This window comes from Nyctereutes procyonoides, unplaced genomic scaffold, assembly GCF_905146905.1.
Source record: "Nyctereutes procyonoides isolate TBG_1078 unplaced genomic scaffold, NYPRO_anot_genome, whole genome shotgun sequence".
NCBI lineage: Eukaryota > Metazoa > Chordata > Mammalia > Carnivora > Canidae > Nyctereutes > Nyctereutes procyonoides.
This window is the reverse complement of record NW_026575135.1, coordinates 56,962,723-56,977,968: the sequence shown is the minus strand read 5'-3', so window position 1 is coordinate 56,977,968 and position 15,246 is coordinate 56,962,723. Positions and strand designations below refer to the sequence as shown.

The following is a 15,246-nucleotide window of genomic DNA, read 5'->3' as shown; positions in this document are numbered from 1 at the left end:
AAAATCCTCTCAGTATTCTTAGGCATCAATAATCTTAACAACATATTTTTAGGGTAGTAAATCCCAAACCTAATCCATATCAAGTATGTCTTAAAGATTTTTAAAATGTCAGCACCAATTTTTTTTTATTTAAAATGACTCACTTTTTTAAAAAATCTAAGTACCAACTCTAGTTTCTTCCTAAGCAACAGTACCCACAAAATTATGGTTGAAGTTTGTCAGGGACATTTTCAACAATATGTAACAGATAAGTATTTATCTGCTAGGAAATATGCACATCTACATATTGACATCCTAGCTTATAACCACTGTTCTAAGAGATAATTCATCTTATTATTTTACACTGATATATTTTTAACGTATTAAATACATTCATATTCATGTTCTACTCATAAAGCTATCCATCACATAATTACTGTAAGATTGAGAATTGAATAGTTACCTCTTCCATCAACAGTGATACCTACTCCACTACTACAAAGACCATGGAATTCAGCTAGAAGATCAAAAAAATACATAAATTAAAATCTACCTCTCCATACACATGTTACTTACATCACTCCAGAAGTACCATGAAGAAAAATTACTAGTAATAATTTTTAAAATGAAAAAATTATTTTCTAGCACATAGAAATATAGCACATATTGTAATAATTCCAAAATCACAGTTAAACATAAAAATAAAAACTACTAAGTTATTATCACTCTGAACATAGCTAATATATTAACAAATGTTACAAATACTTTCTATGTATGGAAACTAAAAAAAACTCCAAATTGTATTGTAGAGAGTGCTTTTTCATTATTTTCTCTCAATAACAAAATTATAGTAGACAATACTTAGTCTAACAGTATTTACCATGTGTCTGGTATTATTCTAGCATTTTACCTCTAATAATTTATTTACCCCTCCCAATATTAAAAAGTGGATATATTTTTTATTGAAGTGTAGGTTACACACAATGTTCCATTAGTTTTAGGTGTACAACATTACAACTGGACAATTTGATATGTTCTGTTGTGCTCACCGCAAGTGTAGCTACCATTCCTCAGCACACAACATGGTCACAGTACCACTGACTGTATTCCCTATGCTCTACCTTTCATCCCTGTGACTTATTGATTCCATAACTGAAAGCCTAAACCTTCCACTCCCCTTCACTCATTTGGCCTACCCTTCCACCCCCTTGCAACCATTAGTTCGTTCTCTGTATTTATGAGTCTGCTTTCGACTTTATGAGTTTGCTTTGTTTTGATTTTTAGATTCTATATGCAAATGAAATCATATGGTTTCTCTCTTTGTCTTACTTCACTAAGCATCATACCTTCTAGGTTCATCCTAGTCGTCACAAATGGTAAGATCTCATTCTTTTTCATAGCTGAGTAATATTCACAAACTAGATACCATTATTTCCCCTCTTTGACACCTGAAAAAACTGGGTCAGAGATGGAAATGATTTGCCGAGGTCACAGAGGTTTAAGAGGGGAGCAGGGTAGGATCCTCTGCACTTTGTCATATACATTTATGTTAATATTCCATTTAAATATAGACTAGTATTTTTTTCTGTTATGTAGATGTACCACATTTATTCAAGCCATGTCTTAATGATGAGATCAGGTTTGTCCAACTTTTAGCAACTATAATAAATAATGTGAAATTCTATTTTATCACTAGGTTAATCTCTTGAAAGTAAAACTGCTCAGAATTTATGCCTCTCTTTAAGGCTTCTGCTAGTTCTCCTCTTTTTACATGTCCCCAGGTTAGCCTTCTAGCAGTATGAGAGAGTACTCATATGGTCAAAAGCAAGCATCTAAACTTTACCAATCTAATAAACAAAAATGATACCTTGTTTTAATTTTTTTTTAACTTTAGCACATTCTATCACGTGGTTCTCTACCATTGGCTTTTTTTTTTGTGAAATCTTGTTTGTGCATAGTGCAGTTTTTTCTATAGATGATCTCAACTTTCCTTACCAATTAATGTAAATTCCTTACAAATTAAGAAACACATTTTTCCAATTTATATGTGTATTTTAGTGTTGGCTTTCTGCTCTGAGAGTCCTTTATTATTACAAAATAACAAATAGTTAATATATTCTATCTAAAAGAGGATTATTTTGTAAGTCTAGTGCAGGGAGCTAATTCCACATTTTTTTCCTAATATTTTTCAACAATATTCATTACTTCGATCTTTCCTTACCGATATCTTTATTGTATCCTACATTCCCATTTATTGTCACATCTGTTTCTAGATTCCAGATTTTATTAGTTTACTCCTCTTTTTTTTTTTATCTAGTCTTGTTACCAGTTTCTATACTTCTTTTGTATATGCATAATTGACTTAAATATTTTTAGGGCACAATTCCCTACATTAACTCTTCTTGTTTTTTAAAAAAAGAAGTTCCTCCCTTCTAGAGAACTCTGATGCTTTGCTAACATTTGAACAATCCACTTAGGATTCTCAAAAGAATTACAAGCCATTTCCCCTTGCTAAAATCCCTTTCTTCCACCTTCTATCTGGAATGTTCTTATTCTTTTTTTCAAAACCAAACTGAGCAGACACCCACCCCCACCCCTGGCCCCGTGGAGTCCCTCCCAACTTCCCAAAACCACTTACTGCTCCTTCCCCTTCATGTTCTCCCAGTTCTCCGTTTCTGTCCTTTGTAAGGCACTAACCAGTATAAACTACTAAACTGTAGTTTATGTTTGCCTGTCTATACTTCCAACTATTCCTAACTTCAAAGAAAAAAAGAGATTGCATTTATTGTTGAATCCCTATTGTACTTACACAAGTTCAGTACAGATTTTGTAAAAATATAGATAACCACGAGTCACAGAATAGTCGAAGAATTAGACCATGTAATATGCATGTATTTGTGAATAAATCAGTAAAAGTGTTTATTACTTGCTGGAACTACTGACAGACTATAGACTAAGACTATGCTGTGGAAGATGAAATATAAATAAATATAATCAGGCTCCTATGAATTTATTATAACCTTGAACATATCAAGTAGATTTTATGCTATTCATCTTTAAAGTGATATGAAAGATCAAAAACAGTGAGGCTAAGGCATCCATGTTTAATTGTAATCTGTTGTAACAATCCTAATTAGGTCAGCGAATACATTCTTCTATTCCCTGTATTTACTTTGCCCAGAGATCATAGGTAAATACAGGCCAAATCTCCTCATTCTATGCCTCACATACCAACACAGATTTTGATTTCTTCAACTGAAAACAGAGCTTATGTCCTCTTTGGCCAGATATCTAATGTTACCTTTCTAGATTCTTTACCAGATGTGAAACTGGCCAATGGGACTACCTGAATTTTTAGCAGGGCAGGGCTGGCAGGGCTCTCCAAAACCGTAGTCTGGATTGGCACAGCAGCATTCAGACTTGGTCACCGCACCAGGGAAAGGACGGACACACACTCCCTTCTTGATCCCACCGTAGCATGTACTGCGCATGTGAGTATCTAAAAGGAGGTAAAAGAACAATGATTTGAAATGTTGATGGAGATAAAAAGATTTCAAAGCTGAGGGCTTCTTTTCACCTAAGTGGCTACTAGATGGGAAACTTCTAGAGGGCACCTGCCACTTCTCTTCTTCTTTCACTGGCTATCCTATACTCAAAATGACACGTGTTATTTCCACTTTGGAATTTCTCAGGAACAATGAAGTGCAGGATGGTAAACAACCTTGAGAGGACACTACTTGGGGAAATTTCTTACTTCAACTTTCTGAGTTAGAAGGCTTTTCTTGCCAAGCCCCAGTTGACTACTGTGACTGGGTCTTAATCTCAGACTCACAAAAAACCCAGGTGTAAAAATAAAAGCCACTGCTGTGTGTCCTCAGTGTTGTGTTTAATGGCTCTACAGACATAATCTTGTTAAACATTCTGATCACCAACTCCATAGGACAGTGATCATTATCCATATTTTAGAGATGAGGAAGACAAGATTCAGAGGGATTCTGTAAGTAGCTCCATGTCCTAGACTACCCACTGCTCAAGCTGGAGTTTATACTCAGGCTACATGACTTCCAACGCTCTTCCTGTTCCTGTTGTGTCATGCTATGTCCCGAAGAAGCATACCCTGCTTAGGCTCTTGCTCTGAATTCTCATAAAATATGCTACAACTTCATGAGACAGTAAATGGTGAACTATAAAAAATGAAGATCACCAGAGAGGTCAGAGAAGCAGCATGATTTTTAAACAGTATGCTGACATAGTTATTCACAACTTGTTGGAAATAACTTCATCTATTTATTATAGAGAGTAACCTACTGAGTCACCTACTGCTTATGATCTGGTGACGTTTCTCATTAAAATAGTGAGATTTACAGCTGCACTAGAAAATGAGATGTGTGAATGCTCACATGGAAGAGGACATGAGATTTACCACAACCACCCTAGAGAGAGGACATGTTGTCCCCTTCTGCTTCTGCTGAGATGAAGTCTGGCAAAGTCAGCTCCGAGTTATGTGTAAGAGTAGGACTTGACTCAAAGACAAATATGCATGAATAGAAGAACGTAGTTTAGGATTTACAATATGATTTTTGTGAGTTCCTAGGATGACATCTATCACCTCAGAAAGCATCAAAGAACAGTTAAATTTATTTCTGTGTTCATGTTGAGAACATGATCTTCATACAATTTTTAAAAGCAAGTTGTTAAAAAGCTATGGTACTCACTGGAAGAGTGAGACACATTGTATACTGGTATGGGTTACAGATTAACCAAGTTGTTTAGAATACCCAACACAAGAAGGTCCATGGAAGAGAAAGTAATGTAACATACGTGTAGGTTTTGGGAACATGAATTGTCCTGGGTTCTGGTCCCTATGGGATGGATCTTACTTAAAATATTTAACACTTTTCTCATCCATTAAATAAGGACAGAATTTATACCATAAATGAGAGTTGTTTGTGAAGCACAAAGCACAGTATGTGAAACACATAGGAAATACTCAAAAAACATGATGACTACTTTATTTCTCTCTTCTATTTTTCATGAGGACAGTCAACCTTTAACTGTTCAAAGGCACCAGATTGGAATCTTAGTTCATTTTAACTAAGACACTGCTCATAGGTGGACAAAGGAAGAGGCATTGAAAGCACCATCACATAAATATTTTGGTGCGGGCCTGGACCTAAACACTGCTGAGCTGTTATCTTTTCTGTGCTATCAAATTTCTCCATGACTTTTCTTAATTAAAGAATAGAATTTTTAAAGGATTTTCTCAGGTTCTACAACTGCTGGTAAAGTATGCATAGATGCAAAATGTTAATTTTATTCTTCTTTCTTTAGTGTCAACTTTTCTTTATTGCTTAAAGTAGCAACTCCAAGACATCTATGCCCTAGAGGTGAGGCCACTCTTCTAGTTTAATAAAACAATAATAACTGCAATAGCTAATTTATTGGGCATGTTAAATTCCAGACACTGTTCAGAGCTTTGTATAAATAAATCTAATACTAACTTATTTAATTCTCAAAAAACTAATGAGGAAAGGAGGCAAAGAAAAGTAATGTACCTTGCCCAAGTCCACAGAGCTATTAAGGACCATAACTAGGATAAAAAAAATTAACCTTTCAGCTAACAGAAGTGTCCAACAGTGTTGATAATTGATATCAAAATACTTTTAAGCTAATGTAGGAAAAAAGGAAACTTAGGCTGAATTCCCAAGGGGCTAAATATCAAATAACAAGGTGAATTTTGAGACTACATCCTGAAGGAAGTGGATATGGAAAGTCACTTGCCAGGTCCTGAAAACCCTCCATATAGACGACATCATTTGAAACAGTGACAATTAAGAGAGGACTTTTTGAGGAGGATTTTTTTTTTTTGTCAAGAGATAGATTATGCGTTCATGAGTTAGGGGTGCTTCCATCCTCACCATTGGTCCCAAGATAACTTTCCAGGGAGCAGGTGAAGAGCTTTGTACCCGGCTCTGCCTGGGACTCCTACAGGCAGAAGTGAGTGGCTGTAATTCCTACTGGAGGAGCAAGTGACATCCACCTCTATTCATAAGGTTAACAGGGCAAAGGATGGCATGCCACTTGGATTAGGCATGGGCCACATGAAGAGAGGGTCCTAGGGACACCTGGGTAGCTCAATGGTTGAGCATCTGCCTTTGACTCAGGGCGTGATCCTGGGGTCCTGGGATCAAGTCCCACATCGAGCTCCTTGTTGGGAGCCTGCTTCTCCCTCTTTCCTATGTCTCTGCCTTTCTTTCTGTACTTCTCATGAATAAATAATAAAATCTTAAAAAAAAAAGAGAGAGAGAGAGAGAGGGTCCTAAAGCAATGGCATGGAGGTGAGACAATCAGAGAGAGCCTCTGAAATGGATTGCTAAAAGACCAGAGAGTGGGCCAGGAGGGCCCCCAGGAGAAAAAGGCAGTGTCTGCATCTCAGGAAGGGCAGCTGAATGCTTCCAAAGGAACTATGAAAGGAAGGGATGCTTTAAACACTGGGGAAGCCCAGAAACCTTGAAGCTATCCTATGAAAGTCACCAGTGCTTCTGTCTTCTCACCCTTCCTCCTGCACTTTGATCCTTGTGGAATCAGAAAATATCTTGCTCAAGAATGTCTGAGCTCGCAAGAGAAGCTGTAACTTCAAGTCAGGTTTAGAATATTATTATATGGTACCAGGCATTCCAATTTATTAATTTCGATTGTTTTCATTACATAGATTTAAGAATAGTAAAGTTAGGGGATCCCTGTGTGGCTCAGAGGTTTAGCGCCTGCCTTTGGCCCAGGATGTGATCTTGGAGACCAGGATCAAATCCCACATCGGGCTCCTTGCATGGGGCCTGCTTCTCCCTCTCCTCGCCTGTGTCTCTACTTCTTTCCCTCTCTCTGTGTCTCTCATGAATAAATAAATAAAATCTTTTAAAAAAAAGAATAGTAAAGTTATAGGGTTGCCTGGTTTTTCTTCCTTACTTATTGGGTAAGTAGCTTCTACTGAATAAATTTAAAGATACGTTTTAAAAGGACGGAAGAGACTAAATATAGTTGCCTTTTCTTTCTGTCCTGCCTATGTGTCATGCTTCTTCAACATACTTTACAGTAATAGTTTAATAATAGTAATAGTTTCGGAAGATAAAAACCGACATCTCAGTGTCTAAGGAAACAAAAATACACAAAAGATAAATCTAAAATTGAAGCACTAATCCTAACAATAATTCATAGTAGTGATTCATCTCTAACTTCAAGAATCAACACATCTCAAAGGCATCACCAAAGGCAGAAGAGATGAAAAAAAATCTAGCATGTTATGGGAACAGCAATATATAATTTTAGACACAGAACAAATGGTGTTTTCAAAAACTTTAATTGACCACAACTGTGAAAACCTGAAGGCTTTCCAACAATGTCTGATACCTTTTCAGTATGTGGATGAGAAAATGCAGATTTGTGTTTGAAACACGGAATTTCTTATAACTACTCCTAGAATGGTTGCTTAACGGAAAAATAATTTCTTCCTCCAAAACTGGTTTTTGTACTCATCATAGATTTCAACAGAATCATCTAGGTAAAGGAAGGGGGCAAGTGCATTCATTAAAGCCAGTGAAAATAGCTCTCATAAGCAGGAAGGAGGTACATTCTTCTGGCTGCTGTATTTAAAATACCTCTGAACCAAGTGCTGACAATCTTGTAAGCTGAAATAAATCCTAGACTGGAGACAGTGGATGAACTTAAGTGGACAGATTATTTCCATCTGCTGTTGCTTTTTTCCCCCTCCCCCTTCTTTCAGGACCCAAATGTTTTGATTGTCATAGAGAAAAGTATTATCATCTATATCTAAGAAAGAATTTCATTTCTCTCACCTATACTCTTAAAGCAATGAGTTTGCAGGCCTTTTACTGAGTCACCTGAAAAACAGAGGGTGCACAATGGCTAATGCACCCTAGGGTTCCTATGAAAGCCCTCTGGAGAAATAAGTGAATTAAGCATATTTTTACAAGTAACTCATTCTACTGGTGTCATCAGGACATTATGGTTGGGTTCTGAAATGCTAATGACATTTGTGATTTGTCTGCCTCTTTAAAGCTGATGCCTACTAACCCTGGTTTGCATGGAACCCATTTGGGAAGAGCACCCTCTTAAAAACAGTGAAGTTATTGGGAACGGTTTATTTTTTTTAATTTATTATTTATTTATTTATTTATTTTTGGGGGGGAACGGTTTAGAATAAAATATATATTCTCTCTCATACTCTTCCATTTCTATAGTTAGCTGCACAGTGATGAGAAAAAAAAACTATGTGAAAACATTTCTACCTTCTGATATAAGTCCAAGTTCTACAGAAGTTACTTACATTTTACAGTGTGTTTGAGTAAAAACAGGGTTTATCCCCATTTCATATCTTATTTGTTTAAAATTACGAAATCTAAATCTATTGTTACGTAAAGACTCAGTCAGCTAACATTATCAAGTACCTTGATTTGAGGATACCTTTTCTTTTCCAACATTTCTGACTTGTATCTTATCAGAGCCTTCTGCAAGGAGCTTGCTGGGCTCACTGTACATTTTTTTAAACCATTTTACTGAGGTGTAATTCACATACCTAAGAATTTACCCATTTAAGGAATATAATTCAATAGTTCTTTAAAAATATATTCACAGATGCCTTTAGCCCTTAACCTCTTTGGCATCCCTGCCCTCTCTTCTCTAAGCAACAATAATCTGCTGTGTTTCTGTATGTTTGTTTGCTTTGAATATTTCATACGAATGGAATCATACGCTACCTGGGATTTTGTGAGTGGCTCCTTTCACCGAGCATGTTTTCAAGGCTCATTCATACTTGCGCATTTATCAATACTTACTTCCTTTTTATGGCTGAATAGTTCTCCATGGTACGGATCTGTCTTTGTTTTTCCAAGATCATTTGGACACTGGGGCCATTACAGAATGGTTCACTTACCCACACACACACGTCCATCTACACCCACAGCCAGACCTGGGGGGCAGTCACAGCGGAAGGACCCTTCATTGTTGATGCAGTGCCCATTCATGCATATTCCCGGGGTCTGGCATTCATCAACATCTGCCCAGAGAGAAGCAAAACCCAGGCCATTACTGGGTAAATTTAATATTATTACAGAGTTCATCTGTTGTCACCACTCTAGACTGTCAACCTTTTGTTTTCGATACAACTCTTTCAAACACATTTTCAGAAGGAATGACTGAAACCTTACCCATTAGCAGGAAAAAAGAGCCTCACACACTCATTTTTCATTATTTATCTGCCAATTTCATTTAATATTAAATTATACTTAATTCAAGTTAATTAAATGAAACCCATTCTTAAAACTAAGGTAAATGTTTGTCATTACCTTTTATTTACACTTACATAAAATTCAAATAAAGAGAGATGCTGTTTGAATATTAAGTTGATCCTTTCATAGTAACAAAATAGGGGACCATCTCTCTCCCTCTCTCTTTTTTTTAAAAAAAGATTTATTCATTTATTTTAGAGAAAGAGTGAGCATGGGTGTGGGGAGAGAGAGGGAGAGGGAAAGAGAATCTCAAGCAGACTCCCCGCTGAGTGTTGAGCGCAGAGCCCAATGTGGGGCTCGATCTTACCACCTTGATATCATGACTTGGGCTGAAATCAAGAGTCAGACTCTCAACTGACTGAGACACCCAGGTGCCCCATGGGGCATCTGTCCTAATTTTCAACCTGCTTGAGTTTAATCAAATATAACCCAACAATGAATGGCTTCCCTGAAAGGCAAAAATAGTCTTCAACACAGGCCACCAAATCACAAACATTTTAAGATTTGCAGATTATAGTATCTATAGTAAGGAAATAAATTTAAAAATTCCAAGACAACAGAAACTGTTGAGGTCATATTTATATGTGTATGTAAGTTTCTTAGGCAATGCTAAAATAAAGTTACATACTGTAATGTAACACTACACTGTGGAACATAACACAAAATTCAAATCCTGTCTTAAATCCAAGTCAACTAACCTTGAGACATATCAGTCATAAGTTGAAATAAAAGAACTACAACATTTTTATTGAATAGTATATTCCCCTTTCTCGAATAGTCAAGACACTATTTTTTATTCAGAAACACAAAAATCAGTCTTGATCTTTCTCTTTTCAACTCTCTTTCTATTGGAATTTCATTGCAATTACAGGAATTGGCTATAAGTATTACTTGGTATTCAGATAAGTTTGTGTAATTGAAGGCAGAAAGGATTCAAAGAGTTGATTTCATCTAAAAGGAGAAAACTGAAAAAAAAAAAGCAAAATTTGTTCCATCTTACTAAATTCTAATTGTGAGTATAAACTAGATATAATCGTATTCACTTCCAAGAGGCACTTCTTTTGCTTACTAAAATTATTGCTGGAGCTTAGTCTTCAAAATGGCTTCATAAATAAAACTGATAGGAACATTCAAATTATTTCTTCAGTTAGTCAATACAAGATTTTTAGATAATGATATAATGATTTTTAGATTAGTTTATGGAAAATATGTAATAACAAAACAAGTAATGAATGATAGTGGAAAATCTAGTTCTCAGAGCACAGAAATAAAAACCTTTCAAGATTTTTTCTTCCTCTTTTTTATTTAGGCAAAGAGTACAGGGAAATTACTTCTACATTGTCTCTTCCTGACTTGCTAGAACCAATCTGTCATTCCCTTAATTTTTCCTACACCATTATTATTTTTGTAAAGATATTACTGTTCCCTAGACCACAATGTGTGTTTTTCTAGGAAGCTTTAGACACCTGCCTTACTGAATTAGAAAGAGATGTGAATAATATGAAATCCACATGAAGAAACTGAAGTAATTCTTGCATGATTCATTCAAATAAAAAAGATGGTTTCAATCATGGTTACTTTCCTATCTCAAAGCCATACATACCAGTACAGTAACGCCCATTTGGAGCCAAGACAAATCCTGGTTTGCAGATGCACTTGAAGCTACCATCTTCATTAATGCACATCCCATTCAAACACATGTTGGTAGTTGTACATTCATCATGATCTGCAGGAGAGCAGAATGACTTACACCATGGCCTTGGGGGAACTGGTTCCCTCTCCTTCCACAAATAACCACCAATCATATTCCACTACATAAATGAACCATGTGCTCATTGATTTTTTTTTTCTAATGTGAATGCCAACCAAGTGAGAACAAAGAGGGTGGAGAATGTGAAGGACCTTTAGTATAAGGGATATATATAAAGGAAAAAAATTAAGTAAATGTTGTGCTTAGTTGTTATTAAAGCCACATGAAAAGAGCTTTACTTTGATTAGCAAAAATGCTTATATGATTTCAGGGGGGAGTTTCTTCCGTAAGGGAGAATACAGCAATGATAAATGTCAATGCAAGTGGAATGATCTGGACTTCCATTAGTGGGTGAAATACAATGTGTTGCTGTGTGAATAGAGTATTTCTATGGGATGCCGGTATCTACTTCACTGCCAGACATCACCAGGACCTCAAATTTAGAGATTTGTTTATCACATATGCCAAACATTTCTATATTCTCCCAGACTGGAGGTCAGGAGGAGACCTTTTCTAATTTGTTGGTGTTGTAATGGCAAAATGTAAAATTCTGTAGGTGCTAAAACTACCACCAAGAAAAAACGCTACTTATAATTAAACATATACCACACAGAAAATTTCCAGAAGCAGGAAATTATTCATTGTTATAACATTTCTAAACAATCCATCCTTTGACTTTGTTTTGTGTTAAATGCATTTGTATTTTACCTAAGTCATCTAAAGTATTCTTATATGTGTGTTGCATAAGCTTTCATGGAAATAGTATATATGGTTCTAAATAAAAATGTATATCCTTTAGAAATCTTTTGCAAGGGGGCAGGCAATTTCCATACCAACACAGTTTTTTCCATCTGTAGTTAATTCAAAGCCAGCGTTGCAAATGCACTGGAAACTTCCATCTGTATTCACACACCGGCCGTTTTTACAAAGAACCCCATTCTGGATGCACTCATCAATATCTGGGACAATGAAAAATGGCAAAATATTATTCTTTTACAATAACCACAGATAAAAACAGTAAGATAATAAATGTGATGTTCAATATTTAATTTTTTACATGTAATATCTAAGATCATGTTGCTTCTTTAGACAAACTTCCATCTGTCACCAGATTTTTTTTTATAGTCTTGACTTGTAGTAGCTGAAGAGGAAAAGAGAAAAATGGGATGGGGTGTGCTGGGAGGCTAGATGAGGGTGGACAGTGCAGTACAAAGACTGGTGCAAATATTTTGGACACAATGTTCGAAGATATCTAAAGCTATCGAGTAAGAACACAATAACTTCAAACTACCTGGGTTAAGAGCAACATGATAAAGACTGCTAGGCAAGCTTAGCCAAGCAACTACCCATGGATGAGTAGGAAATGAAAAAGAAGATAAGCAGAGTCATCTACAGAAAGAATTCTGCAATGAATTAGCAGTGAGAGAGTGTGGAGGATGGTGGACGGGGAGTATGGCAACAAAACTGTGAATCATGATGAGGCCTGACTTGGTGTTGGAGTATATGTGAGGTTCAAAGAAAACAGTAGTTGAAAACGCCTATAAATCTTAAGCTCCGTTAATCAGAGAGCAGGAAGGCTACCGATGTTACTTGGAGAAAGGAAGCGGTGTTCTAAGGAAGGAAGACAAACTGAATTTTCTGCAAGTCCGATATCATGTTGCCAGGGTTATACATGCAAACAGTGTTCATGCATAAAGGAAGCACATCTGAGGGGAGTATAAAATAAATCTGTAGTAATGCAACAGCACTTACTTCATTCCATGTCTTATTTTAATAAATTTACTTTTAACCTCAACAGCCCGGGTCACTATATTTCATGGAACATTTTCATATGTGAACGCAAACTGCCTTACCAATGCATGCTTGCTTAGTAGGAGTCCTCTGGAATCCAGCATGACATTTACAATAATAGGATCCAGGTGTGTTAACACAATCTCCATTAGTGCAGGGATTTGATGTGCATTCGTCAACATCTGTGAGCAGCAAAAGAAACCATTACAGACTTCACTCCATTCCTAGAAATGTTTGTTTAAAGTACATTTAGGCCTCCCAAATTTGAGAGAAGGCCAGTCAGTGGTAATAGTCTAAAGAGTGGAGTATTTATAAATGAATGAAAATTCCTCTCTTCAAATACAGAGGCCAGTCTAGAGATTTACAAAAATATTGCATATTGGAAAGCATAAAGGAATTTGCTTTAATCAAGAAATAATGATTTTTCAGTTTGAAAAATGCACAGTGATTAAAAACTCTGAAAAGATTTTTTTTTAAGCTGACTCTGGAAACACATAGCCATGAGTTATAAAAGGCTCTAACACTTATACGTAGCAATCTGGGCAAGTTAATAGTCTCCTCAAAGTCTTGTACAGTATTGGAAACCCAAGAAAGATGTTCAAAGATATATATTTATAGATTTATGCTGTCATTTTCATTAGTTTTAAAGAAAGAAATTGACAGATTGTGGAATTTCTTTATTATGTCCTCAATTAGATATGTAACTATATATGCACTGAGGCTTGGTTGTTTGATATAACAGAAGGTGGAATAGAAAATGGAAATTAATTTAAACAAAGTCTATTACATTCAGCAGCCCTGGGTTTCTTTAGGATTTTACAATGGACACAGGAAATTTTTGCATAAACCAAGTTCAATGCAAATACTAGCTCAGATCCTAAATGTGAGAAACATTACTGTTTTTCATTCAAGCTCTCCTAAGGCTTGATTAAATGCAAACCCATCGCAGAATTCAGGGACTTTAAGACCAAATGGCGGACTGAACAGTTAGGACTGCTCAGAGTCCAGACAAATTACACATGCCAGAGTCAGAAAAAGTTAAATTCATCTTCTCTCAGCAATGCCCACTAAATATAATTTTAAATGCTAGTAAATTGAAAACTGTGCTGGCTGGTGAGGGCATAATGACTTGCCATTTCATATACATGTAGAAGCTATTAACATATACAATTTCAGCTAAATTGGAGAGCACAACAATCAAATGAATTCACAGGTTTACCATTTTAATAAACAGATTACTGCTTTCACAGATGTTCTTAAAAAAGGAACTGTAATCTATCAAACTCACCAACCTCATTTATATAAACTTTCAGACTAAATGCAATTAAGCCCTCTCTGGTAAAGGAGGGGAACAAAAAAAATCTCATAGCAAATTAAATCAAAACAACAGAGAATAACAGGATTAAATGCTTTTTCAATTCATCCAAGGGCGCCTTCAGCCCATTAAGATTAACTTACATTTAAACTTTTGGTTGATAACATCAATTCTACTGAGCCAAAGGAATGAAGCAAAATGAGAAAAGACAGAGTTCAGAGCATTAGCAAGCATATAAAGTATACTTTGGACTTTCGAATAGTAATTATCACCTTGAGTTTGCAGTTGAAAGTGACTTAAATTCTCTGGTAATATTGAAATGCAACAACTAAAAACATGTTTCAGAAGCTTGCTTGTAAAGCTGTTCACTGTAAAACTCAATTCTAGTGAAGAACATGACACCATGCACCCAACCCCCTCTCTTGAGGTAAACTTTCCAGGAAGCCAGGTTACTTTTCAGGGCCTTTTCCTTCCTTGAGAACCTGTTTCCAAGGCCTCTCAGTGCTAGGGCAGCTCTGCTAATTATTTTGCCATTACAGTCATAATTCATTTCTATTTCCTTAGCCCCTTAGAGATCACACCAAGGGTGACAGAGAGATAGAGTAGTTCACTGACTTATTTCTTCTTTAGAAGTGAAAACACTCACCAAAAAACTATTAGTGCGTTTAAAATACATGACTTTCGAATCCCATTTGTTTTGGGTGATTACTGTAAGATTTTAAGTTGTAGACTAATCACAAATAACCACTGTCATGTTATGAAATGTACATTTCATGGCTCCTGATTCTGAGGTGTCACAGCCTAGTACTTCTAAATGATCACCTTTGTTTTGCCTTGTGTAGAGGAATGGGAGTACTTAAACATTACAGTCTGTGCACTTTAGTTTCTTCCTATTGGGACTGAGTATTCTTAAGCAAAATTCACAGGATTTTTAAACTCCTAAAATAAGTGAAATAATTGAAAGAGGTTGATTATCAAAACGGTTACATTCTCAGATACTGTTGGGTGTTGGCGTAAGGATAGTATTCTTATAAAATGCTACTAATAATAGAAATCATAATAAAGAATAATAATACTTTTCAAGTATTTTATATTCCAATTTAGCCAAC

General features: G+C 35.9%; 1 protein-coding gene across 1 annotated transcript in view; it reads right to left on the bottom strand.

Annotated features, from left to right (window-relative positions):
* FBN2 (fibrillin 2) overlaps nt 1-15,246 on the bottom strand; it is a 239,567-nt gene that overhangs the window by 88,941 nt on the left and 135,380 nt on the right. The window contains exons 12-17 of the mRNA XM_055302348.1: nt 12,885-13,004; nt 11,865-11,990; nt 10,885-11,007; nt 8,927-9,049; nt 3,326-3,478; nt 443-496 (exon numbers count right to left, since the gene is read on the bottom strand). Of these exons, the coding sequence (XP_055158323.1) occupies nt 443-496; nt 3,326-3,478; nt 8,927-9,049; nt 10,885-11,007; nt 11,865-11,990; nt 12,885-13,004 (699 nt within the window). The remainder of the gene's footprint in view (nt 1-442; nt 497-3,325; nt 3,479-8,926; nt 9,050-10,884; nt 11,008-11,864; nt 11,991-12,884; nt 13,005-15,246) is intronic.